Source organism: Apium graveolens, chromosome 2 (assembly GCF_009905375.1).
Source record: "Apium graveolens cultivar Ventura chromosome 2, ASM990537v1, whole genome shotgun sequence".
NCBI lineage: Eukaryota > Viridiplantae > Streptophyta > Magnoliopsida > Apiales > Apiaceae > Apium > Apium graveolens.
Genome location: NC_133648.1, coordinates 230,983,465 through 231,008,971, shown reverse-complemented (window position 1 = coordinate 231,008,971; position 25,507 = coordinate 230,983,465). Strand labels below are relative to the sequence as shown.

General features: G+C 40.9%; 1 protein-coding gene across 1 annotated transcript; it reads right to left on the bottom strand.

The window, feature by feature from the left end:
• Positions 1–20,331: 20,331 nt before the first annotated feature.
• Positions 20,332–22,792, bottom strand: LOC141697479 (uncharacterized). Its single transcript, XM_074501887.1, has 3 exons — positions 22,475–22,792; positions 20,505–21,778; positions 20,332–20,395 (listed from the first exon to the last, which is right to left on the bottom strand). The coding sequence occupies exons 1-3, from the start codon at positions 22,790–22,792 to the stop codon at positions 20,332–20,334; spliced, it is 1,656 nt and encodes a 551-aa protein (XP_074357988.1).
• Between the last annotated feature and the right edge of the window lie 2,715 nt (positions 22,793–25,507).

Genomic DNA, 25,507 nt, shown 5'->3' with positions numbered 1-25,507 from the left:
GGAAACGAGTCGAAGAAGCTGCAAAAAAGCAGGCTGAGGACACTACCCGTGAGGCTAACAAATGATTGCGGCCACTAGAATATCTTCTGCTTTTTCTTTTTTTATTTTCTAAACAATGAACCAAGGAGGGAGGACTTCCTTTAAAGCTCCACAAGTGTAATCAAATTTAAATTATTTAGGGTTGCTTTGCGACTGTTAACTTTTATGATTTATTTTAATCATTTATCCTGCCATTTTTTTTAAGTTATGTTTATGCGTTTAAGCTTCCTTGTAGGTCACATATTATGTATGCTCCATCTGGTGCCTTTTTTTAATCATTTTAATTTATACAAGTAAACTGGGTTGGCATTTTAACAACCCCTTTAGATTTTCAGGGGGTCACTTTTAATTATTTCCTCAACTTAGGTATACCATTTTTTATTCGTGATATGTATAGGGATCGCATTTAACGATCATCATAAACTTTATTGGGCTCGCTACGGTGGTCTTGGTCGATATAATTTTAGTAAGGAACCTATCCAAAGCTTTGCCTATAGCGAGTTCCTCTTAGTATCATGTTGCGACATGTCTTCAACGAGTGCCCTTTATAGATTATCTGTTTTAAGTATTATACATTTGAATATTTATGCTAGGAGTTCGTAAGTGAGGCGAGGGCAATGCCTGCATCTCTATAAATACCCAAAACTTTATATTCATTACGCAATAATAATTAATGATACATAACAAAAATACGAGGTTTAAAATTGAACAATATGTAAATAATGCATATATAATATGGGATGAGGCCTGAAAAGTCATTACATCTATATTACTAGTGGGGGCGCCTATAGACCACTATCCCCATGACTAAGGATGCATTTATTCATACCGAGTCTAGAATTTGGAAAACAATAAAGTAGAATCTACCAAGTAAAGCGTTCCCGCTCACATTCCAAGTTCGCAGAATTAACTTGTCATTCATATTACTAAGATGATATGTGTTTTCCCAGAGTACTGTCTTAACCTTTTAGGGCCCTTCCTAGTTGGCCCCAAAGACCCCGTGGCCTGATATCTTGGTATTTGACATGACTCATCACAAAACCAGATCTCTCACATGTAGAGGACGTGCTTTAACCTTTCCATTATAATCCCAAATGACCCTCTGATGATAAGCCGTTAAGAGGGCCTGAGAATCTTGATGTATTTCATGTAGTATATCAAGGTATAGCCGATGATTTGCCTCATCAGTCTGAGGGTCATAATGCTCTCGTCTGAATGATCTTGACCCTTCCTCAACTAGCATCATGGCCCCGCACCCGTATGTAAGGGAAAACGGGGTCTCACTGGTGGTACTTCGAGGGATCGTGTTATACAACCAAAGTACCATTGGAAATTCTACGGGCCAGTTCCCATTTTCTTCTCCAACTTCCCCTTTAAAGTGTGCTTAATGATTTTATTATCGCTTTATTCTGCCTGTTGCTCTATAGATGGCTAACGGCCTAGAAACTCTTCATAATTTTCATTTTTTTGCAAAATTTCTTCATCTCTTCACTCTCAAACTACTTTCCATTATTGGAAATAAGATGATAAGGGATCTGATAATGACATAGAGTGGATTTATGAACAAAATCCACCAGTTTCTTAGCATTTATAGTAGCTAATGGTTCAGCCTCTGCCCATTTTGTAAAATAGTCTACTCCGACCGCTACGTACTTGACGCCCCCTTTTGCCTGTGGAAGTTCTCCTATCAGGTCAATACCCCACATAAAAAATGGCCATTGTCTAGTGAGTGAAACAATTCGTGTGACGGGCATATTGCTAAACACTGCATATATTAGACAATTATCACAGGTCCTTGAAAATTCGAGGGCATTTTTCTTCAAGGTGGGCCAGTAATATCACTGTCAAAAAATTTTCCGAACAAGTGAACTACCCCCCGAGTGATTGTCACAAATTCCTTCGTGAACTTCCTGAACAATGTAGTTGCATTAATCCCCTAAAATGCACCTTAACAAAGGGGTATTGATGCCTAGTATATACAATACATCATCATAAATGACAAACGAGCCACTTGATATTGAACTCCTCTATCTTCTTTCTTTTCATGTGGGAAATTCTCTGTTTTTATGCACTCTAAGATAGTTGTCGTCAAAACGGGCCCAACGACTGATGTTACCATTACGAGATTTTTGGGGATGCGAGGAATCTTCTGAATTTCTAAAGGAATAAATCCCAACATGGTTTTTTCGCGTTGTAAACCAAGCTTTGCCAGAACATCTTCTCCCTGATTTTGATCCCGAGGTATGTGCATAATTTTAACCTCGTTAAAAAGTTTAATGAACATCTGAGTGCATTTAAGATAGAGTTAAGGTGTGAGGTATGTGAGCCTGCCACCCACAACCAATGTGATAAGTCACTAGCATGGAGTCACTATAAATATTGAGGTTTTCCACTTTCATCTATAGTGCCATTTTGACCCCAAGAATTAGGGCTTCATATTGTGTGTTATTATTAGTAGCCTTGAAAGAAAAATATACAGTGATCTGTAGCTTGTGCCCTTCAGATGTTATCAATTCGACTTCGGCCCTGATCCTTCTACGTTGGCGGCCCCGTCCACATATAAATTCCACTAGGGAGAGATGTTTTGTAATTCGCAGGTTGAAAGGTTTTCTTATGGCCTAAGCTTACGTGAGGCCAGAATGAAGGCGTAGACAAGCTTTTCCATGTTTGTATAACGGGTCTCTGCGTCCAATATTCTCTTGTTAACATAATAAACAGGGTACTGAACATTTTCTTCCTCTCGAATGAGTACTGCACTGATTGCACAATCCGAGACTGCCAGGTACACAATAAGAGTTTCTCCTTCCTTGGGTTTCGAAAGTAGCGGGGGAGTCCCCAAGTGAGCCTTGATTTTCTTAGAGGCGTCCTCGTATTTTTCATTTTCAAAGATTTAGAAATGAACCAATTTAGGGCCGCTACACGCCTTAAAAGACTCTGGCCCTCTTTGACAGTTTTTGGGGACCTCATTTCCATTAATGCTATGATTTTTACGGGATTAGCTTCTCTGTGGTTAATGATGAGCCCTAAAAACTTTCCAGATTATACTCTAAAGACACATTTTTGTGGCTTCAACTTCATCTTTATATTTTTTAAAAAATTTAAACATCTCTGCGAGGTGGCCGATATGATCAATGGCGACCTTTGATTTGACCAGCATGTCATCTACATAGACCTTCATAGTTTTATTTATCTTATCAGCAAACATCAAACTGACGAGTCACTGGTAGGTAGCCCCCACATTTAACAATCCGAAAGGCATGCCTATATAACAATAGAGCCCTCAGTCTGTAATAAAGGAAGTATGTTCCTGATCGGGACCGTGCATTGGAATCTGACTATATTCAGATTATGCGTCCATGAAACTGAGAAGTGTGTGCCCTGTAGTCTCATCAACCAACTGATCAATATGCGGCAGTGGAAAACTGTCCTTTGGGCATGCCTTTTTCAGGTCGGTAAAGTCAACACATATTCTTCATTTCTTATTTGGATTTTTGACGAGAATGGGTTTTCCAACCACATGGGATATAAGGATTCGCATATGAGGCCCGCTTTTAATAATCTATCGACCTTATCTTTCAAGGCTTCGGCTCTCTCTCCAGTGATAGGGCGCTTCTTCTGATGTACCCCTCATTTTTCAGGATTGACATTGAGCCTGTAGCATATTATCTTGGGATCAATTCCCGCCATATCATTATGATACCAAACGAATACATCGAGATTTGACTTAAGAAAAAATGTTAACTTCTCTTTTAGCACAATTGGAAGATTGGAACCTATCTCCAAAATTTTCGAGGGGTCTGTTGGAACTGCAAGAATAGCGAGTGTGTCTTCTGCTGCCCCCACTCTTTCTGCGTGCTCCGGGATGGTGGATCTAGATTCACGTTCATGTTACGAGCCTGAATGGATTCACATGTCTCCCTCTATTTCATATCCAAGCTAGGATCTATCACATTCTCTTCTGTATCACTTTTCCCTGAAACCCAGCTTTCAGTTATCTTAGAATTGGTTTGGGTGATACCACCTGAAAAGTCGAATAAATTCACCAAGGCCTTACGAGTCCACTTCCCCTTTTGGGTCCATAGTCTGGCCATTGTTGGGTCTTCATCCTCGTTACTGACCTCCTCCACTATCCCTTCTTGTATGGTTTGGACATGTTGTGAGGCTTCTAACACGATTACCCCTGGAACCGGTTCAACTTACAAACCAAATATTTTAAAGTACCCCTCTGGAAGTTCTTATATGGAGATAATGTTTATATCCCCTTTTCATTTTTTGGTGCCCTTGCAATCTTCTATTTCAACATCAGTAATCTTGCGGTCGCGATTCTTGGAGGCTGCCTTTAAAGCTTTGTTGTAGAAGTCTTTGGAATAATACCGAAGCCTCTTGAAACATCCTACCTACCTGAAGAGTTGGAAATTTCATAGTTAGGGCATGGATTGAGGTTACAATTCAGAATATATTTAGAATTGTTCTCCTAATGATGGCGTTATACATACATGGATGGTCTACAACTGTAAATTCAGAGACATGAGTCACAATACACGGATCTTCCTCGAGTGTCACGGGAAATTTAATAAGCCCTTTCAAATTAGTTGAGTCCTCAGTGAAACCATATAGCTGCCTTGTAGGTGATTCGAGGTCGGTGTCCAGGAAACTAATTTTCTGTACACGTCATAGTTGAGCATATTAGCTGCGCTGCTATTGTCAATGAGGACTTTATATATTATTCATTCTAATCTTGAATTTCACCACTAGAGCATCAATATAGAGATGATGAACCCAACTTGCGTCCTCTCTGGTGAATAGGATGTCGGCGTCTTCGCCCTGAAAGTGTTGGGGTGGGGCGCTTATCCAAAATGAAGACATTAGTCAAAGGTAAACCTTTAGCTTCTCGTGCATATTTCTTTGTAGCTTTGTTGTTGCTAACTCCAATGCGGGGTTCTCCTATAAAGACATGTATGATGCCCTCTATTGTTTCTCTTGTAGGGGTCGCATAGCTCTGAGGTGGAGGGACTTCATGATACCCGACGCCTCCCGTCTTATGCTTTTTTTACTTCACCTACAACCTATTCTGTTAACTTGCCTTGATGGATGAGGTTTTCAATTTGCTCATTTAACTATCGACAAACCACCGTCTCATGTCCTATTTGCTCATGAAATGCACAATTTTTTAACTATGCCTTCTTCCTGTGTGATTTAGAGTTATTGGCTTTTCGAAGAGGCTCCTATCACTGATCACATAAACATGCTCCACAGACGCAACGAGGGGGTATAATTAGGATCATGCCTATAGCGCCCTGGTATCTTGGAGGGGAACGCCCTCTTGGAGTGTGATCCTGTCTAGGACTAGTGAAGCATTCTTTCTTCTTGTTATAATTCTTTAAGCCCCTTTCTTCAAACCTTGCATTGACTTTTCCAGCCATTAGAATGTCTTCGACATGGCATAGAACTCATTGATGTTAGTGGGAGGCTTTTGTGATTGCAAATGCTTCCAGAACTTTGTCCCCTCTTTTAAGCCAAAAATTAAGAAGTCGTTTACACCTCATTGTTCTCCCCTTGTTGTTCTCCTTCCACTAATCTGATGTTCTCTAGTGTGGTCACCAGGGGCGCGTAAAGTATGGATGATTGGAATTGATTGATGAATATTTCCGCCAACTGTTCTCATGAGCTAATGTTAACATACGCTCCCAAACCACTGATGTGCGCTCCCCCATAAAGATGCATCAGACAGTATACACCTTGCCTCTAACAATATTTGATATACATCCATTTTAGTGTTAAAATAAATTAGGTATGCAGCGGGATCCGTGTCCCCGCTCAAGGTTAAATCAGAGTTGGTTCTAAAACTGGGGGGCAACGGGGTCGTCTTTATCGTGTGAGTAAATGGGGAGAAGGTGCCTAAAGAATTGAGGGAATTTTTTTCCTCGTCAATTTTGTTAAGTAACTTCCTGAGGTCTGAGATGTTCATATCTCTCACCTTAACAGTTTTTTCTCTAGTTTGTGGCTCATGTGGCTGAGTTGGGTCCGCACTTGACTGTTCATCCTCGCCTTGAGTTTGGGTCACCTTTTTTCTTGGAGGCATGTTGCATGTTCTCCCTTTCCTATTTTTATCCTATTTTTAGGCATTAATTTTGTCAAGCTTTAGCATTAGTTCATGGTGACTAAGTTTAATTCCCATCCCGTCAAACACATGCACGGATCGGGCCTCAGAGGAGGCCTGATTTTGCGATCCTTCCTTATTTTGGGGCTCGGGTGTTTCCTAATTTTTGCCCTCTGCTTCCTTGTCAAAATCCCCAATTAGCCGCTTCTTTAGGACACTGCTCTTTGCGCTCTTGATAAACCTTGCCTTTTTATTCTCTTTCCTTTTGTGTCTATCATATACCTGCATCTCCATACGCTCCTCCATTTCTTCCAGGCGCCCCTTATATTTTATAGGTAGCTCAAGACCTTCCCCCCCCCATTAGGAAAATGAGGGGCGTCTCTTCACCCTTCGGATCTTTTAATTCTTGCAAGACTTTTGAGGAATTGGGTGGTGGAGGTCTTGTGATGAGAAGTTCCTTGGAAATAGAAGGTTTCACATCACAATTTTTCCTTGTTGGGGGAGTTTAAAGCCCTCTCGTTGGATGACTCTCTGGAAGGATCATTCCTTCCAAAACCGTGCCTTTCTTTAGGTGCATATTATTAGTCATCTTTCTCCCAACTAATGGTCGTGCGTCCCCTCCTTCTAGCGCCAGTTGTTACAGGGACCATTTGGTATAACAATAATTTAGAGGTTGCCGAAATCACGGAGCAAAATAAGGATATTTTGCCAAGCCCATAAAGAAGATGGAATTAATGTCGTGTTGATCTTGCTGAATGATTACTTGAATACTAGAGAAAATACGTACATTATCTCTAATGTAAACTGTTTCTCAACCTAAAACAGAGGCCTATGTACCCTATTTATCGGGGTTCAAGCCACACGTAGTTCTTGGAGAACAAGTTACCTTTAGATGGACTAGGGTTTAGGTCAGCCCATCAAAATCCAGGCCCATTAACCATGTTTGGAACCCATTTGATTTCATAACTGTCATGGCGCGAGGAAACACTTTCTTATAGAAAAATGTGAAGGAGATTTTGGAATCATATGCGGCCCATTTGGACCTCTCTTAGAAAAGCTTAAGCTATGAGTTTTTATATTTATTAAATAGCGATGCACCCCCTAAGAAATTGGCTCGCTGATCTATAGTATATACAAGGTGTCCTCATTAGAGCTTTACCTGCGAGTCTTCAAGTTATTTCGATATAGGAACAGTCCGTCTTTAAAATTGGTTCGCTGCCTACAATAATAACGACCCTTTAAGTAACTTATCTTGTCTCGGGGACGTAGACGCGCCCCCAGTCCACGTGAATCCTTTTTAAGAAGCTTTGTATGATCCTTAATTGGGCTCATATTGTTGGGTTTCGAGCACATAAACGCAACGAAGATAGTAATTAAAAACGTTAAAAATCAGAATTTTCAAAACCCTCGGCAGGAACCATGCCAAAAACATATATTTAATTCGTAGATCAGATTGTTTACCTTAAGAAGCTTTACCAATTGGTTGACTAATGGAGATCCAAAGCTTGTTCAATCACCACGCATCCCACTATCGCGATCTACGCACTATCGGTATCCACGCGAATGCTTGAACTCAAGGATTGGATGTGTACTAGCACACACCCATTTCTTCTTGCTCTCTCCATCTTCTCTATTGGTGGCTAGGGTTTTAGTAAAAGTCTTGCACATAAAATCAGCCACACAAGAGATATTATATAGAGAGTAGAAAAATGAATTATAACTCTTAACTAACTAGGAGTTATTATTAATTCAAAATTCCTATTTGTATTATAATTAAGTCTCACTTAATTATTTAACAAATAAATTTCATAATTAATGTTAGTAAATTCGAATATCAATATTTATCTAACTAATTAAGTCATACTTAATTAATATTAAAAATAATTTGAATTACTTTATTATAATTTAAATCCAATTTAAATTAAATAATCCTTCAAGCATTCTTAGTGTGTGACCCTATAGGTTATTATTACGTTGGCAACGAATTTTAAATCTAATTTAAAATCGTAAACAATGAGCGGTATCTAGTAATACATCATTTCTACCCAAGTAATAATATTTGAATCGGTGATCGATTAAACCTTTTGTGAATAATGTACAATGTAATATAATCCCTTTAACAACATATTATAGATTTAAACTAGAGGCATGTAATGTGCCATCCTCATCAATGTTTAATCCAGGTTTCCTTGATCAATGAGTAGACTATCATATCAAATCAACATTTGAGCGTGGCCACACATTTCGTAGTCTAGCTCACATAAGAGGCCAATAATATCACTCCTAAAATAGGAGGGTTAAATCCCTTCTAGATCATTCATATTTCTCATACGATTTATAATATACCCATTGTCCACTTTTATCATTACCCGGTCAAGGATAACTTTTAATGGAATCAATATATATTAATTCTCGTATAGAAATATAATGACTTTAGGTCTAAGGACCAATACATCATTATCACTGTGAGAATTACTTATGACACAACAGACATGTAGAATCTCACATCGGGTATGTCCAACACTATGTACATCTGCCCGTGTCTTTGACTTTAGTATCACTATACCCTATGATCAATGAGATGTGATCATCAGTCAACAAACACACTAGTCTAAATGCATTATTATTGTCCCTTAATAATAATACTCGACTAGGGACTTTTAGGAATATTGATACTATTCTTACAATCTCATTTCTAAGTCACGTACTTAGAGATATAGAATTGTATATCATATTCCAAGGAAATTTATTAATCTAACATTTATATCGCGGTAAATTAAGAATTAATAAATTATAAAGGAAATAATCGATAGAACAGAAATATTAATAATCCAAATGTCTTTAACTAAAATATCATAGTGTTGTCTCTAGGGCATAAACACTAACAATCTCCCACTTGCACTAGAGCCAATCACCCATATATCTAATACTCATGGAACTAGTATGACCATCGTGCTTCTACTGCGATAAAGCCTTAGTTAGTGGGTCTGCAACATTATCATTACTATGCACTTTACATTTATATATCCTTGATTATTAATCTCATTAATAAGGTGATATCGCCTAAGGACATGCCTAAACAGTCTTCTTGGTGTCAAAAAGTATCAATATATTCGGCTTCCATTATAAAATCATCAATGTTCTTACCGTGAACCATTCCAGCTAACATAACTTATATTTAGACAAAACATAAACCAGACATACACACATAATCATCCTTGTCTATCCAGAAATTAGGTTAAGAAACTAGTATCAGTGTAACCCTTTAGAACCAGTTCCCTATCTTCTCCATATACCAAAAATAAATCTTTAGTCCTCTTTAAGTACTTAAGAATATTCTTGAAAATAATCCAGTGACCCTCACCTGGATTAGGCTGGTATCTGCTCGTCATGCTCAAAGCATACGAAACATCATGATAAATACATATTATTGTACATATTATAGATCCAATTGCTAAAGCATATGGAGCTTTCTCAAACGACCCTTATCATCTAATGATTTAGGGGGCAATTATCTTTTGAGATCACTATCCCATGAGACATCGAAACATATCATTTCTTTGTCTCTTGTATCATAAAATGATGTAATACTTTATCAATGTATGTACTCCAACTAGGTCAATTAATCTTTTCAATCTATCTCAATAGATCTTGATCCCTAATATATAGGTAGCATCGCCCAAGTCTTTCACCGAGAAACTATTTCTCAACCAAGTCTTAACAGCCTATAGAGAAGGTATGGCATTCCTTATTTGTTACATGTCATCTACATATAATACTAGAAATGTCACATGGCTCCCACTAATCTTCTTGCAAACACATGGTTCATCTTCATTTTGAATAAAGCCAAACTCTTTGGCCGTTTCATCAAAATGAATATTCATTCTCCTTGAGGTTTGCTCAATCTCTAAATAGATAGAAGCAACTTACAAACTATCTTGGAAAACTTTGGATCGACAAAACCCTCAGGTTGTATCATATATACATCATCTTCAAGGCTCCCATATAAGAAAGCAGTTTTGACATCCATTTGTCAAATCTCATAGTCAAAGTAAGCAACTATTGCTAACGAAATCCTGATGGACTTGACCATAGTAACCGATGAAAAAGTCTCATCATAGTCTATACCATCAATTTGTTTGAAACTTTTTGCCACTAGTCGCGTCTTATAAGTCTGTACTTTACCATCCATGACAGTTTTCTTCTTGAAAACCCACTTGCACCCTATAGGTTTTACCCCTTCGAGTGGATCAACTAAAGTCAGTACTTTATTTTGATACATGGATTCCATCTCGAATTTCATGGCCTCTAGCCATCTCTTTGAGTCTGAACTGTTCATAACATCTTGGTAGGTGAGAGGCTTATCATTATCCGTAAGCATCACATCACCATCTTGAGTCAAAAGAAATTCATAATTTCTCCCGGGCTCATGGTGGATCCTACTAGATCTACGAATAATCTTTGTTTCTTGGACATGATTACTTTCACCATTTTGATGTACATCCTGATCTTATTCCAACTCTGGTTCAATGCTATCATGTGGTTCTCGATCTTCATCGAGATGTATGATCCTCCCACTGATTTTCTTAGAAAGTAGTTCTCCCTCAAGAAATACAGCGGCCCGAGCAACAAACACTTTGTTCCCGGAAGGATTATAAAAACTATACCCTAGTCTCACTTGGGTATCCAACAAAATAGCATTTATCTAATTTTGATCTAAGCTTGTTAGAGGCTAAACGTTTTACAAATGCTTCACGTCCCCAAATTTTCATAAATGACATGCTTTGACATTTATCACTCTATATCTCATATGGAGTATTTTGAACCGCTTTAGTCGGAACTTGGTTAAGTATATGTGCAACCGTTTCTAGAGCATAACCCTAGAAACTGAATGGAATATCCGCTTGACTCGTCATCGATCGCACTGTCCAACAAGGTATGATTTCTCCTCTCAGAATCTCTATTCCATTGAGGTGTTCCAGAAGGAGTAAATTATAATACACTATCACACTCCTTCAAGAAACTCTTGAAATTGAGGTTTAAGTATACTCCTCCAAGATCTGATCGTAAAATTTTTATATTTTTCCCTTATTTGTTTTTCTACTTCGTCCTTATATTCTTTGAACATTTCAAAAGAATCAGATTTGTTCTTCATAAGAACCACATATCCATATCTACTGAAATCATCAGTAAATGTTATGAAGTAGTATAAGCCACCCCTTGCCATCATACGCATTCGACCACATACATCATTATGTATAAGTCATAATCATTCGGTGGCCCTTTCACCTGATCAGGTAAAAGAAGCTTTAGTCATTAGCCAATGAGACAAAGTTCGCATCTTCCGTATGATTCAAAATCAAACTTATCCAAGTATCCATCTACATGTAACTCAGAAACACGTTTCTCATTAATATGGCTTAACGACAATGGTAGATGTAATGTTTGATTTGAGTCACCTTGTAACATATAAATTATTAACTAATTATGCAACATTATAGGCCTTATCATTAAAATATAATAAATAACTATTGTTTATTTAATTAAAATGAAAACCTTTCTTGTCCTGACAAGAAATTGATTTAATGTATCCCCTAAAGGCAGACACGTAATAACAATTTATCTAGTTCTCAATCTCGCCTATATGGGTAAAATTAGGTATTGAGTTCCTTCAACTAGAGAAACAACTTTTGCTCACACAGCGAACCCCAGTTAGATTCAGGCATGTCTTCCAAACAAGCTCAACAATTTAACTTCCAATCATCCAGTTATTTCCACATAAATGACAATCATCTCCTTTAGCAACACCACTATCAGGCTTCAAAATCCCTTTGGGATTGGACTTTGGTTTGGCACCGAATCAGATCAAATCTTCACCTTGCCTGTACACTTTTTTTCCCATTTGCATTCCATGTGTACATCATCAATATGGACGTAATTCATGACTTTACCGTGTTATTTTCAGCAGTTCTAAACATGCTTAACAACTCAGTGAGTGTTCTGTCTATCTCATTCCTTTTGTTCTTAACAAACTAAGAATAGATGTTGTTCAAAGATTGTTTGATCAAATCAAGCTGAGTCTCTAGACTATTCTTGAAACCCAAAATATCAAGGTACATATACATTTCATCTTTAGAACATGTGGTCCAACTGGATATCATTCTCCCATTAATGCAAAGTATGGTGCCTTATTATTGTCAAATCTTTCTGACGAGCCTATCCTTCAAACATCCTTTGAAGGTGCTCAATCATATCATAAGTATCATTATGCTTTTATTGCTTCTAAAGCTCAACACTCATAATTACAAGCATGAGACATGAAACATCAGTTGCATAATCAATTTGCTTCTGGTAAGCATCTTGTTCAGTACATGTTTCATTCTCAGCTAGAAGAAATAAGGGCGGGGTTTGAGTGACATCCTTGAACCTGAGGACAATCGTCAAGTTCCCGTGTCAATTGAGGAAATTATTTCATGTCAGCTTGTCCTTCTCAGGGTCTATTACATAGAGAAGTTATTTGTGTTATTTGTTATTTGATATCTACAATATTAAAGTGCATAAAATGACTTAGTCTACATATGATCATTAAATTATGTTCAAGTGATTATTCATATATATATATATATATACACACAATATATATCTCCCACTATTTTTATCAAATCAATAGCCCCAACTATTAATTCAGAAATAATATCTTCTATATCCTTTTTAGTGAGCCAATATCCATATTTCATCATGTGTTAGGTCAGCTTTGTCTTTTCTCCTAAAACATGATTATTTAGGTAGATAACATTTGTCAATTATATCAACTATATAACTCTTGGATAGCTTGGTGAAACAACATTTGTTCACATTTATCTAATAAATCTCGCCAAATTCTATGCCCCTAAGTTCACAATCCTAATGTGGTAACTTAGTTAAGTCAAACCCAATAGTAAAAAAGTATCAATATACTTCAACACATCTCCCACGATAGATGGGAGTACTTCGCTTTGGCAAACCCACTCCTGGTCGATCTAGGGGTTAACACATTGGACTCATTGGAAGGCATCTGATCAACTTAATATTAACTTTAGGGTTTTGTTAATTTTAAAACGATCATGATCCCATCATAAAGAGATTCTAAATTTTTTAGGTAGTGAGGGAGTCACAACGGTCTCGCTTAAAACCCACAACCTTACAAGTTCAATGAACTCGCTTTTGACAAAATCGCCCCATGTCAGAAATAAAAAATTTGTATTTTTATTCCGTGTTTCATTAACACGAGAATCTCATAATCGTTTGTTCATTTTAAAATCTTGAATCGTTAAAGATTTTATCTTGTTTAACAAGCATGACATGGGAGTCGTATCTAATACATACATCCTTAATCTAATTAAGCATGCATCTTTATAAACTACTCTACACATACATTCATCATATTTGTATATATATGTAAAGTACAGTAGATAAACGTGGTTGGTTATGGCTACATCCTATGTGATCTTTATCAAGCTAATGACAAAGATGTAGGTCAATATAAGGTGGAAAATAAATACAGGCTAACTATTGCATGTCTTCTTTCTTGTATTGCTTCCTTGGATGACCTCCGTGTGGGATTACCCTTGATCTTCAAATCTTCATGTCTTCATGTACATTACAAGAATGAAATATAAAAACTAATCTAATGAACTTACAAGAACTCGAGTTACATTCGAGATTTAATAATTACAAGATTAAACGACATGCAAGCCGTATTTGAAAAACCAAAACCATTAACCTAAGGTCAAAAGCCATAACCATCCACCATGCTCAATTAACACAAAATAACATGTTAAAACATATAATCTGATCTTAACATATCATACCCATCATGATCTAATAATAAAAACCAAATATTGAAAAAAATCAGAAAATTCGAAAATAAATCAGATAACATTAAATCGCAGATTACAGGGCCTAAATGACGTCAAATGCCTTACAGATCAGTCGATGATAGCTCATGCTATCAGTTACGTTCAGATGCTCAATTCCATATGAAATAGCATATTAGTTCGATAAAATCGGACACCAGACACTGAAATCTGTGATTATACAACTCTCATGAATACATACAGATTATATAATCATCATATGATTATACAACTCTCATGAATATCATATATTCAAAATATATATATACGCATATATAAACATAACAATATGTAAAATATACAAAATCGCATACATAACAGTCATGGAATATTGTATACATATTATCATCATTATAACCAGTAAACACATAAACGAATTAAATACTTTTCGCCAGTAGCTCTGATGCCGTTGTTGGATTTCGAGCACATAAACGAAACGATGACTGATAACTCCTGGTGGCGGGGCTGCTCCTTCGTCGCCGTCCTGGATCCTCCTCCGCTGTAGAGGTGTAGCTGTGGTTGGGTTCCTACAAAACAACACCGTAAGGTAGGTTGGAGTCTCGCGGCGCCTCTGACGTAAGAGTAAGAACTGGCTTTTTGGGAAGATGAAGATGAATATGAATGCAAGGTGGCTGTGGGTGTATATGAGTGTGAAAGAATGATTAACCCCAAAACCTCATCTTCTTGGGCTATTTAAAGCCCAAGGATAGGGTTTTGGGGTTGGTACCTTTGAATCGTAGCCATTGGTTCTGGGAGCGGAGGACACCTGGCGGGAGTGGATGCTTTACACGTGTCAGTGCGGGACTGGCCGAGGAATGTTCTGAGGATCCTCTGACACGTACCCTGATTATTCCCATGATTGATGTGTGACAGTTGTCCCCGTCACGCGCCTGGGCCAACGTCTCACGTGCCGGGGTTTGTCAAGGTTATGCTTGCGGGACTGAGCTAGTTAGGAGTGGTAGTGTGTGGGACTACTCCTTCCAGGAGCTGAGTGAAGTTAGGGGCCTAGGAGTAGCCCTCCCAGGAGCTGCACGGAGTTAGGAGCTTAGGAGTAGTCCTTCTAGGAGCTGTATGGAGTTGAAGGCCTAGGAGTAGTCCTCCCAGGAGCTATATGTACTATCATGTTAGTCCCTCTAGGAGCTGTACGGAGTTGAAGGCCTAGGAGTAGTTCTCCCAAGAGCTATATGTACTATCATGTGCCCCTACTCCCTTATGCAGATTTTCTGGATGGGGGAGTGAATTGGGGTATGTTTGTAGAACATGAGCTTTTAATTGTTTTGTTAAAAGAATTTGAGCTTTTCTTGGCCCCCAGTTCGGATTGCGATGAGTTCAACGAATCAGGACTAAGGTGCCTGTCCTTGTCAGGAGTTGAGCTTTTCTTGCCCTCAGTCCGGATTGCGATGAGTTCAACGAATCAGGACTAAGGTGGTTGTCCTTGTCAGGAGTTGAGCTTTTCTTGCTCCCCACGCTGAGTTCGGAGAATCAGGACTAAGGTGGTTGTCCTTGTCAGGAGCTGAACTTTTCTTTCCCCCAATCCGGATTGCGATGAGTTCGGCGAATCAGGACTAAGGTGGTTGTCCTTGTAAGGAGTTGAGGTTTTTTTGCCCCCAGTCCGGATTGTGCTGAGTTCGGCTAATCAGGACTAAGTTGGTTGTCCTTATCAGGAGTTGAGCTTTTCTTGCCCCCCAGTCTGGATTGCGCTGAGTTCGGCAAATCAGGACTAAGGTGGTTGTCCTTGTCAGGAGTTGAGCTTTTCTTGCCCCCAGTCCGGATTGCGCTGAGTTCGGCTAATCAGGACTAAGGTGGTTGTCCTTGTCAGGAGTTGAGCTTTTCTTTCCCCCAGTCCGGATTGCGATGAGTTCGGCGAATCAGGACTAAGGTGGTTATCCTTGTCAGGAGTTGAGCTTTTCTTGCCCCCAGTCCGGATTGCACTGAGTTCGGCTAATCAGGACTAAGGTGGTTGTCCTTGTCAGGAGTTGAGCTTTTCTTGCCCCCAGTCCGGATTGTTGAGTGTGAATGAGTCCGGACTTGGAAGTTGAAACGGTTTTGGGGGTTTTCCCACCAATTATTTGAATTATTACAGCTGTAAGGATATGGAGAGACGTGTCATAATAATTACTCTTTAATAATTACTGCTTATGATTGACATCCAGGATCGTGCCACGTGGCGTGGATGTTTAGTTTTTAACCCCCCTACAAAAGGAGGCACTGCCTTCTTTATTTTCTTTTTATTACTTCTTCAATTCTTCTCTTTTTATTACTTTCTCTCGAGGTCTTTCTTTGCTGTTCTTGCCGTCATTTCCTGTCGCTGTAGCTTGGCCTGTGGTTGATTCTTGGTCGTCCCCAGTCGCTCTGTTATATCAATCTCGTAAGTGTTGCTCTTTTTCTCTATTTCTGTCTTTACTCTGATTCTTCCTTGACCCTCATTGTTTGGTTGTAGTGTTTCTATGTTCTTGCATTTTGTTATTGTTGTTTGCTGTATGTATGTGTATATATATATGTGTTTGTGGGCATGTTTTGGTTTTTGATCTGTGTTAATTGTATTTCTGGAATTAGGGTTTTCTGTTAGGGTCCGGACTTGGATACCTAGTCCGGACTCATAGGCTAGGATTTGGAGTTTGTAATTGGTTGGTGTTTTTGTGTTTCTGTGTCATTTGAGTTCGGAGTAGTAGGCTAGGTTTGGTTGTTTATCTTCGGGGTTTTTGCAGTCCGGAGCGCCTGTTTAGTGCTGTATTTTTCATTGGGTCTCCGGACTGTTGCTTTTAACTTGTAATAAAAATGAATCATAGGGTAGTCCGGACCATGTAGCTTTCAAGATAAATAACCTGTAGGATTTTAGACTAACCTTTGTCGCTTGTTTTAGGTTTATGGTCCGGACTAAAGCTCTTGCAAAGGCCTTCATAACCTGCTATCCGGGGCCGTCTAGTTCGGAGTCTGAGTCTTCTTGTGATTCTGAATGAGTTGAGATGGGGAAGAAAGCTTCTACTTCGGACTCTGAGGCCATAACGAAGCTTTCGGTTGCTAAGATCTCTTCCAGGAAGGTACCATGCAGTCCGGAGGGGCTCTGGGTTGAGAATCTCGGATATTTCGTTACGAAGAGTGAGGAGATTGAGGATAGTTTTTATTATAGGAGTATTAGGTCCGGATATGCTAGGCAGCAAAACGCTGGTCCGGGGCCCTACGATAGGGAAGCGTTTGATAGGAAGTTTGCGAATAGCATAGTGGCTAAGGAGCACTATGAGTTAAAGGATGAGTATTCTGGGTTAGAATATGAAGCTCAGGATTCCGCGGTCCGGGCTGCTTTTCAGTTGGATCGCCGGATTGAGTGAAGGTGGCCGCCTCCGGATGAGAGGGCTCATCACAGGCCGGCTGATGGCTTCGTTCCAGTATGGCTGGAGCATGTCCGGTCTGGATGGAATCCACACTGGCATCTGTTTCTAAAGCATTTGTGTAAGTACGTATACAAGATTTCTCCAATGCAGATAACGCCTAATGGAATAAAGTGGATGACTTGGTTCATTGCTACTTGCAATCAATTTAAAGTTCAGCCCACGTTCAAGCTATGGCATCACATCTTTCACCTGGTCCGGTCCAGCCAGTTTCCTTTATATGAGCTTCGGTTCCGGGCTCCGGAGTGCGGCTACGGTGGCTCTTACAGGCCTGTTATTCAGCAATCTTCGCTGAAGTATTGCAATGGGGAGTTGATCATGCTCTGAGGTTTAGACCTGCACTATCTCCCCCATATGGCTTCAAAAGGAGTCCGGACTCGCTTCCGTAGGGATGTGCTCCGGGGTGATGCCCTCCGGTTAATTTTTGTATTTTGTGAATCTCTGGGTTTCCAAATGACCCGAGATACTTTTATGAATCACAGAACTTTGCATAGGCTAGGCTGTTAGTAGTTTTGCTTCCTGTCCGGACCTTTCATATGTTTCTTATCTGCTTCCCTTTGCTTTTGTTTGTTGTTTTTGACTTGTGTTTTTTCTTTGTTTCTTGCAGGTTTGCCGCACTACAATCCGGACATGTCGTCTTCCGCATACAGCGATGCGTTGAAAGGTCTGGGCAAGGCTTTCAAGTTGCCCAAGAAGAATGCTATTGCTGGGTCCGGATGTAATGCCTCGGCGGAGGAGGGCTCCCAGAGCAATGCGGTTCCAAATCCGGAACCTGAAGTGGCTGTGAATCCTGCTGGTCCGGAGCTGGATGTTGAAGTTGAATTTGGGGATAAGTTTGCTAACCTGGAGGACCTTGGTCCCTTAGGCGAGGCTCCGGGTGGAGAATCTGTGAAGAAGACGAAGAGGCTCCGTACCCTTGGGAGTAAGCCTCCCCGGGCCGAAAACTTTGAAGCCGGTTCCGGGTCCGGGGCTGGCAAGGGGAAGAATGTTGAAGGAGAGAGTCCGGATGAAAGTGATCCGGGGCTGGAGGAAAAAGTAGCTCGCTTCATGGCTGGGATTCCTACTCAAACTGAGTGGAGGAGGATGAATGAGTCCAGATTCGATGCGACTATGAAGGAGTGTTCCCGGCTCTGGGGTCAGGTACTTCTGCTTTCTGTTATTGCTTGTTGCTTTGATTTGCCTTAGAAATTTTTTTAAGTTTCTCTATTTTTTGCAGCTTGGTGGGTATATGGCCGGTTCAGCCTCGCTTGCCTATAATGAGCTCAAAGGATTCCGGACTGCTGTTGCCGATAAGGATTCTGAGATTAGCCGGCTCCGCGATCAGATAATTGTGAAAGACAATTCTCTGTCCGGACTGAACAAGCACCTGAATGAAGTGACCATCCGGGTAGAAAATGCTGAAAAGGAGGTTTCTGACTTGAAATCTGAGTTAGCTGAGCTCCGGAGACAGATGTCTGCTGTGCGTTCGGAGTCTGAAGTTATAGCCGAATTTAAAAGATCTGAGGAGTACGATAGGGCCCTTGCCAATGTTGGTGCTCCAGAGATAGCTCGCTGCTGGCTAGTTGCTGAATGGCACATCAAGACCAATCCGGAGGCCGATTGGGATAGCTTTGTCACTGAATTCATCAAGGCGAAGGAGGACTTCGAGCTGGGGCTAGGGTATCCGGAGCCGTTTGACGGGCCCTGCCCTAGTTTCCTACCTCGTAATGCTCCGGAGCCTTGAATTTGTAATTTTGATTAGAAAATAATTCTAAGTAAAAAATAATTCTAAGTAAAAAATGGTTGCTCTAGTCCTGACTAGTAGCTTGTCCGGACTAGTGGTGGCTTAGAAAATAATTTTAAGTAAAAAATGGTTGCTCTAGTCCTGACTAGTAGCTTGTCCGGACTAGTGTTTGCTTTAAAAATTATGTAAGGGGAAAAAGCTTTTCATTAATCATTCAAACGATATAGAAGGAGAGACATATTGGTTTCTTGCCATATTGGCTACAATATTTTTGGTTTCTTTGTTTTCTTTCCTACTGGTAGAATTTCCTTAGCCTTAGTCCATGCCAAGTGTTTGGGACTTCTGAGCCATCCATGTTCAGGAGCTTGTAGGTTCCTGGCCTGAGGACTTCTTTGATCTTGTATGGTCCTTCCCATTTGGGCATTAGCTTTCCAGTGTTTGTGGGATCTGATGCTTCAGTGTCTCGAAGAACTAAATCTCCAACTTGGAAGTTTTTGACTCTTGACTTCTTGCTGAAGTGCTCTCTTGTTTTCTCCTTGTATTTTTCCATCCTTTCCACAGCTTGGTACCGAACCTCATCAATTAGCTCCATGTTTGTTCTGAGTCCTTCTTAATTTGCTTCTTCTTCAAAGTTTATTGCTCTGTGGGAAGGAGAGCCCACTTCAATAGGAAGCATTGCTTCTGTTCCATAAGCTAGTTTGAATGGAGTTTCTCTGGTGCTTGTTCTTGGGCTTGTCCTGTAGGACCAAAGTACGCTTGGTAGTTCTTCTGGCCACTTGCTTTTGCTTTCTTTGAGTCTTTTCTCGATACCTCGGAGCAGGATTCTGTTGGTTACTTCTACTTGGCCATTTCCTTGGGATATGCCACTGATGATTTTTTGTGCTTGATCCCGCGCTCTTGGAGGTAGGACTCGAACTCTGATCCAATGAATTGAGGCCCATTGTCTGATACTAGGACTCGAGGTATTCCGAACATCATCAAAATGTTGTCCATAAACTTTAAACTTTATGCAGTCTTGCTGATTGATTGTCCTCATTGCTTTTGCTTCAACCCATTTTGTCATGTAGTCAATAGAGACTAGTAGGTACCTGAGGTCTCCTTTTGCTCGAGGGAAGGGTCCCATAATGTCAATACCCCAAACATCGAAGGGGATAGGTGACATGACTGAGGATGGTAGAACTGGGCTTATCCTTGATATATTCCTGATGAACTGGCATTCCTTGCACTTCTTGACGAATTGTATTGCATCCTGATGAATGGTTGGCCAGTAGTAGCCTTGTCTTATAATCTTATGAGCTAGGGCCTTCGCAGACATGTGGTCTCCGTATATCCCTTCATGCACTTCTGCCAAACAGTACTTTGCTTCTTCTGGGCCAATGCATTTCAGGATAGGAGATGAGAAGGTCCTGCGGTAGAGTACCCCTTTTTCGAGGAAGAACTTGGTTTCTTTTGCTTTAAATCTTTGAGCTTTTCCTTTGTCTTCTTGGAGTTCCCCTTTGTCCAAGTAGTTTATGAAGGGAGTCATCCAATTTTGAGTGCTTTCTATTTCCAAGACCTCTCCGGATTCAATGGATGGTTTGTGGAGTTCTTCGAAGTAGACTGAGCAGTCCAGATCTGATGAATTCCGGACTAATTTGGATAGGATATCCGCCTCTTCATTTTCTTCTCGGCATATCTGAAGGACTTGGTGGCATGGAATTGAAGCTAAGTAGCTCTGAACCAGTGCTTGGTACTTCGCCAGAGTAGGGTCCTTTACTATGTATTCTCCATTTATTTGCTTGACCACTATCTGGGAGTCGCTGTAGATTTTTAAGTCCTGGACCCTTAGAGTCCGGGAGAGCTTTAGTTCTGCGACCAACGCCTCATATTCTGCTTGATTGTTTGTTGCTGGGAAGCTGAAAGATATAGCTGTCTGAATCTTGAATCCTTCTGGACTCTTGAGTATGAGTCCGGCTCCTGACCTCTCGCTTGTTGAAGAACCATCTACCCTTAAGGTCCGGGCTCCCGAACTCATTTCCTTTTTTGGCTCCTGATCCATGTCCATTGGTTTCGGATCTTGGTCTGGGAAGTTGCATTCGATTATGAAATCCGCAAGTGCTTGAGCTTTGATGGCAGTCCTGGGGATGAAGCTTAAGTTGAACTGACTCAATTCCACAGCCCAATTTACAAGTCTTCCCAAGATATCTGGCTTGTGGATTATTTTCCTTAGTGGTTGATTAGTCACTACTCTGATTTCCCTTCCTTGGAAGTAGTGCCTGAGTTTCCTCGAAGTTGTGACTAAGGCGAAGGCAAACTTCTCCAATCTTGGGTATCTTGTTTCTGCATCTTTTAAAATTTGGCTTATATAGTAGACTGGTTGCTGTGTTCCATTCTCCTCCCTGATTAGGGCAGCTCCTACTGCTTGTGCTCCTGCTGACAAGTATAAGTAGAGAGGCTCTCCTGGCTGAGCTTTGATTAAGACTGGTGGCTGAGAGAGGTAGGACTTGATTTCTTCCAATGCTCTTTGGCACTCAGGGCTCCAGTTCACCTCTTTCTTGTTGGTTGCTCCTTTTAGTAAATCAAAGAATGGTAGGCACCTTTCTGCTAGCTTTGAGATAAATCTCCTGAGTGCTGCTAGTGATCCTGCTAGCTTCTACACATCTTTTTGGGTCTTGGGAACTTTCATCTCCTGAATTACTTTTATTTTCTCCGGATTGGCTTCTATGCCTCTATTGCTGATCATGAATCCTAGGAACTTGCCTGCTCCTACTCCGAAGGTGTATTTCTCCGGATTCAGCTTGAGTTGATTCTTCCTTAGCTTTTCAAAGCATTCCTTCAGATCTTTCACGTGCCTTGGTATAGTTGTTGATTTGGAAATCATGTCATCGACATAGCACTCCAAGTTCCTCCCAATCTGGGACTTGAATATCTTGTTCATGGCTCTTTGGTAAGTGGATCCTGCGCTGGTAAGCCCGAAGGGTAGCATCACATAAGCATAGACTGCTCTGTGAGTTATGAATGCTGTCTTAGAAATGTCCTTTGGGTTCATCTTTATCTGGTTGTATCCGGAGAAGGCGTCCATGAAACTTAGCATGACATGTCCTGAGGTGGCATCTATCAGTTGATCAATGTTTGGGAGAGGGTATGGGTCCTTCGGGCACACATCATTCAGGTCCGTGTAGTCCACACACATTCTCCATTTGCCGTTGGACTTCTTCACCATGACCACATTAGCTAGCCACTCCAGATATTTGATTTCTTTGATGATCCCTGCTTTGAGTAGCTTTTCTACTTCTTCGTCAATGGCTCTTTGCCTCTCCGGGGCAAAGTTTCTCCTCTTCTATTTTACTGGTTTTCTGTTGGGGTTGACATCCAAGTTGTGAATTGCTATGGACTCATGTAGTCCTGGCATGTCCCTTGGACTCCAGGAAAAAACATCTCTGTACTCCTGGAGCAGGGATACTAATCTTTCCTTGAAGGACTCCTCGAGTCCTGACCCAACTTTCACTTTTTTGCTAGAATTGCTTTCATCTACCTGGACTTCTTCTGTTTCAACTGCGGCTTCAATTTTTGCTTGTTCTTTGTTTGAAATCATTTGATGAATCCGGGCTTCAGAGTTCTTCTTTAGATAGTTGTTTGCTTGTTCAGGTTCTTTGGTTGCTTGCATGGTAAGACAAGGTTGGTCTAGGACTTGACTTGTCTTGTCCAGTACCATGACTTGGTTGCTTGCCAGTTCTTATGGACTTGTTTTGTTTGCTTCTTCCCTTGTCCGGGGTCGGTGCTTCTTCATGCTTTGTTGCTTGCGAAGGACCATAGCCTTCCTCTTGTTATCTTGATGGGTTTCTGCCATAACTAACCCCTGGTTGTAGCATGTTTCAGCAACTCCATAATCTCCTTTAATCTCTCCGACTCCTGTCGGGGTTGGGAATTTGATCTTGAGATGGGAGATTGAAGTTATTGCTTGCATCATGGTTAGAGCTGATCTGCCAATGATTCCGTTGTATGAAGAAGGAGCGTTGATCACATAAAATTTGATGACATGAGTCACTTGGTTAGGAGCAGTTCCAAAAATGACTGGTAGGTACAAAGTTCCTTGGATCGGGACTAAGTTGTGCCCGAAACCATAAAGTGGGTCCTCTCGGCACTGATTTGAGCGGACGCTTCCTAACTGCATTCTATCCACTATGTGCTTGAAGAGAATATTTACTGAGGAACCATTGTCTATGAGAATTCTTTTCACTTCATTATCAAAGATGTCCAGAGTGACAACCAAGGCTGTATTGTGATGAGGGTTGACTCCTTCGTAGTCCTTGCTGCTGAAGGATATCACCAGGTATGGGAGTGATTGGATTGAGAGCACTTCTTCGCCGAAGTCCGGGCTCCGGGGTGGGGAGTAGGATCCGCCTAGGACCATATTAACTACAGTCTTTGCTTTCTTCTGTGCTTCCCCTCTGTTGTTGTCCCGAACTAAGTACTTGTTCATGTTTCCCTTCTTCACTTGGTCCTCAATGAAGTACTTGAGTGATAAGCAATTCTCGGTCTTGTGGCCATGAGTCTCGTGATAATCACACTACCTATTGTAGGGCCTGCTCTCCGGAGGAGTTTGTATTGGCTTTGGAGGATAATAGAAAGGCTTTTCTTTGACTTCTTTCAAGATTTCCTCCCGGGTCCTGTTGAGAGGAGTCTAGTCCGGCTCCTGCTTCGGCTCCCGAGCTTGCTTCACGGGTCCTGGGTCGATGTTCGACTCCTGCTTAGGACCAAGTCTTTGGAAAACTGGGTTGGCTTGTCTTTCTTGGCTTTGGTTATTTTGCTTGAATTTCTTGTCCTGATGGTAACCCCCTTTCGGTCGGTCATCAGTGTTTTTACTCCTGGACCCCCCATTCCGGGTCATCCTCATTGCCTGGAGCACATCTGTTTCCTTAATAAATCTAGCAACCATTGAGTAAGCTGCTGCCAGGCTTTGCGGCTCCTTATTGATTAGCTTCACTATATATCTCTCATTGTGCTCCGGATCCAAGTTTCTTCTGAAAATGCTTAAAGCTTCCCTCTCATCTAAACTCGAAACTTTATTGATTGCTTCCTGGAACCGGCGCATGTATGCAGAGAGGGACTCGCTGTCATGCTGCCGGATTGTCTCCAGGTGACACATGTACATTTCGTGCGTTTTGTTTGCCCGAAATCTCCGAAGGAAGGAGGCTCGAAACTCCTTCCAAGAGTGGATGCTGCGGGAGGGGATTCTGCTGAACCATCTCTGGGCCCCTCCCTTAAGAGTTGAAGCAAAGAACCTTGATTTCGTCAAGTCGTTATAGTAGTATATCTGCGCTATCTGCTCAAAGTAGTTCAGGTGCTCCTTCGGGTCTCCTAGACCATCAAAGGAGTCAAAGTTGTAATGTTTCAAGTCCCGCTGTCGGGGGATAGCTTCCAAGGAGTGGCTGAAAGGAGTGAGTGTTTCTCCAATCTCCACTCCTGAGTCTCTGTCCATCTTCCTCTGCAATTCATAGATCATGTCTTTGAGGTCCTTCTGCTTCTCTTCTTCTTCATCATCAGAAATCAACTCCGGAGTAGGGTCTCTCCGGGTTCTTTTGCTCCTAGACTTGGCCAACAGCTTCTCTTCTTCTAATTGCATTCTCTATTGGATCTTTAGCTCAAGCTTTGCTTCTTCTTCTTTCCTGATTTGTTCCCTGACTTCTTCCAACTTTCTCTGTTTAAAAGCTTCTGCTTCTTTCTTGCCTTGATCTTTTTTGTTTTTCTTTCCTTTGGCTCCAACGCGGTCGAACACGGACCTCTTTGATTGCTGGGAGTCCCCGGACTCCTCCGGCTCCTCCTCTAGTTCGGCTTCTTCTTGGAGTCGGGTCTGCTCCTGTCTGTATAGTCTGATTGCTTCTGCTAGTTCATCACTTGTAAGGTTAGCCATGTGTTCTTCGGCTACTGGGACGTTGGTGTACTTGTACTGATTGAGCTCTATGAGGGTCCTAGCATCCCTGGTGTTTACAATTCTTTCCACTACGGGAGTGTGTAGTGGTTGCTCCTGGAACATTTCTCTCTCGGCTCCCGGGTCAAGGGCCTGGGAGTGGTCCGACTCCTGGACCTGAGCACTAGCAGATGGTCTTCCAAAGGTATTCTTTCTGGTCTTGCCATTTCTCAACAATACCAACAACAAATAACAACAATATGCCACAGAGAATATCGGTCTATGGTTGCTTTATGAAATTTGCAAAAACTACCCAGAATAACAACAAAAACTAACAAATAGCTTCCTGGGAGCAACTCAAACAATTTTATGGGACTACTCAACGATAAAGTACAACGCAAATGTCATATTCAAACTTAGAGCAATAACAATTAAAACTAACGATGGCTCACACAAACGTGGCTTAAATCA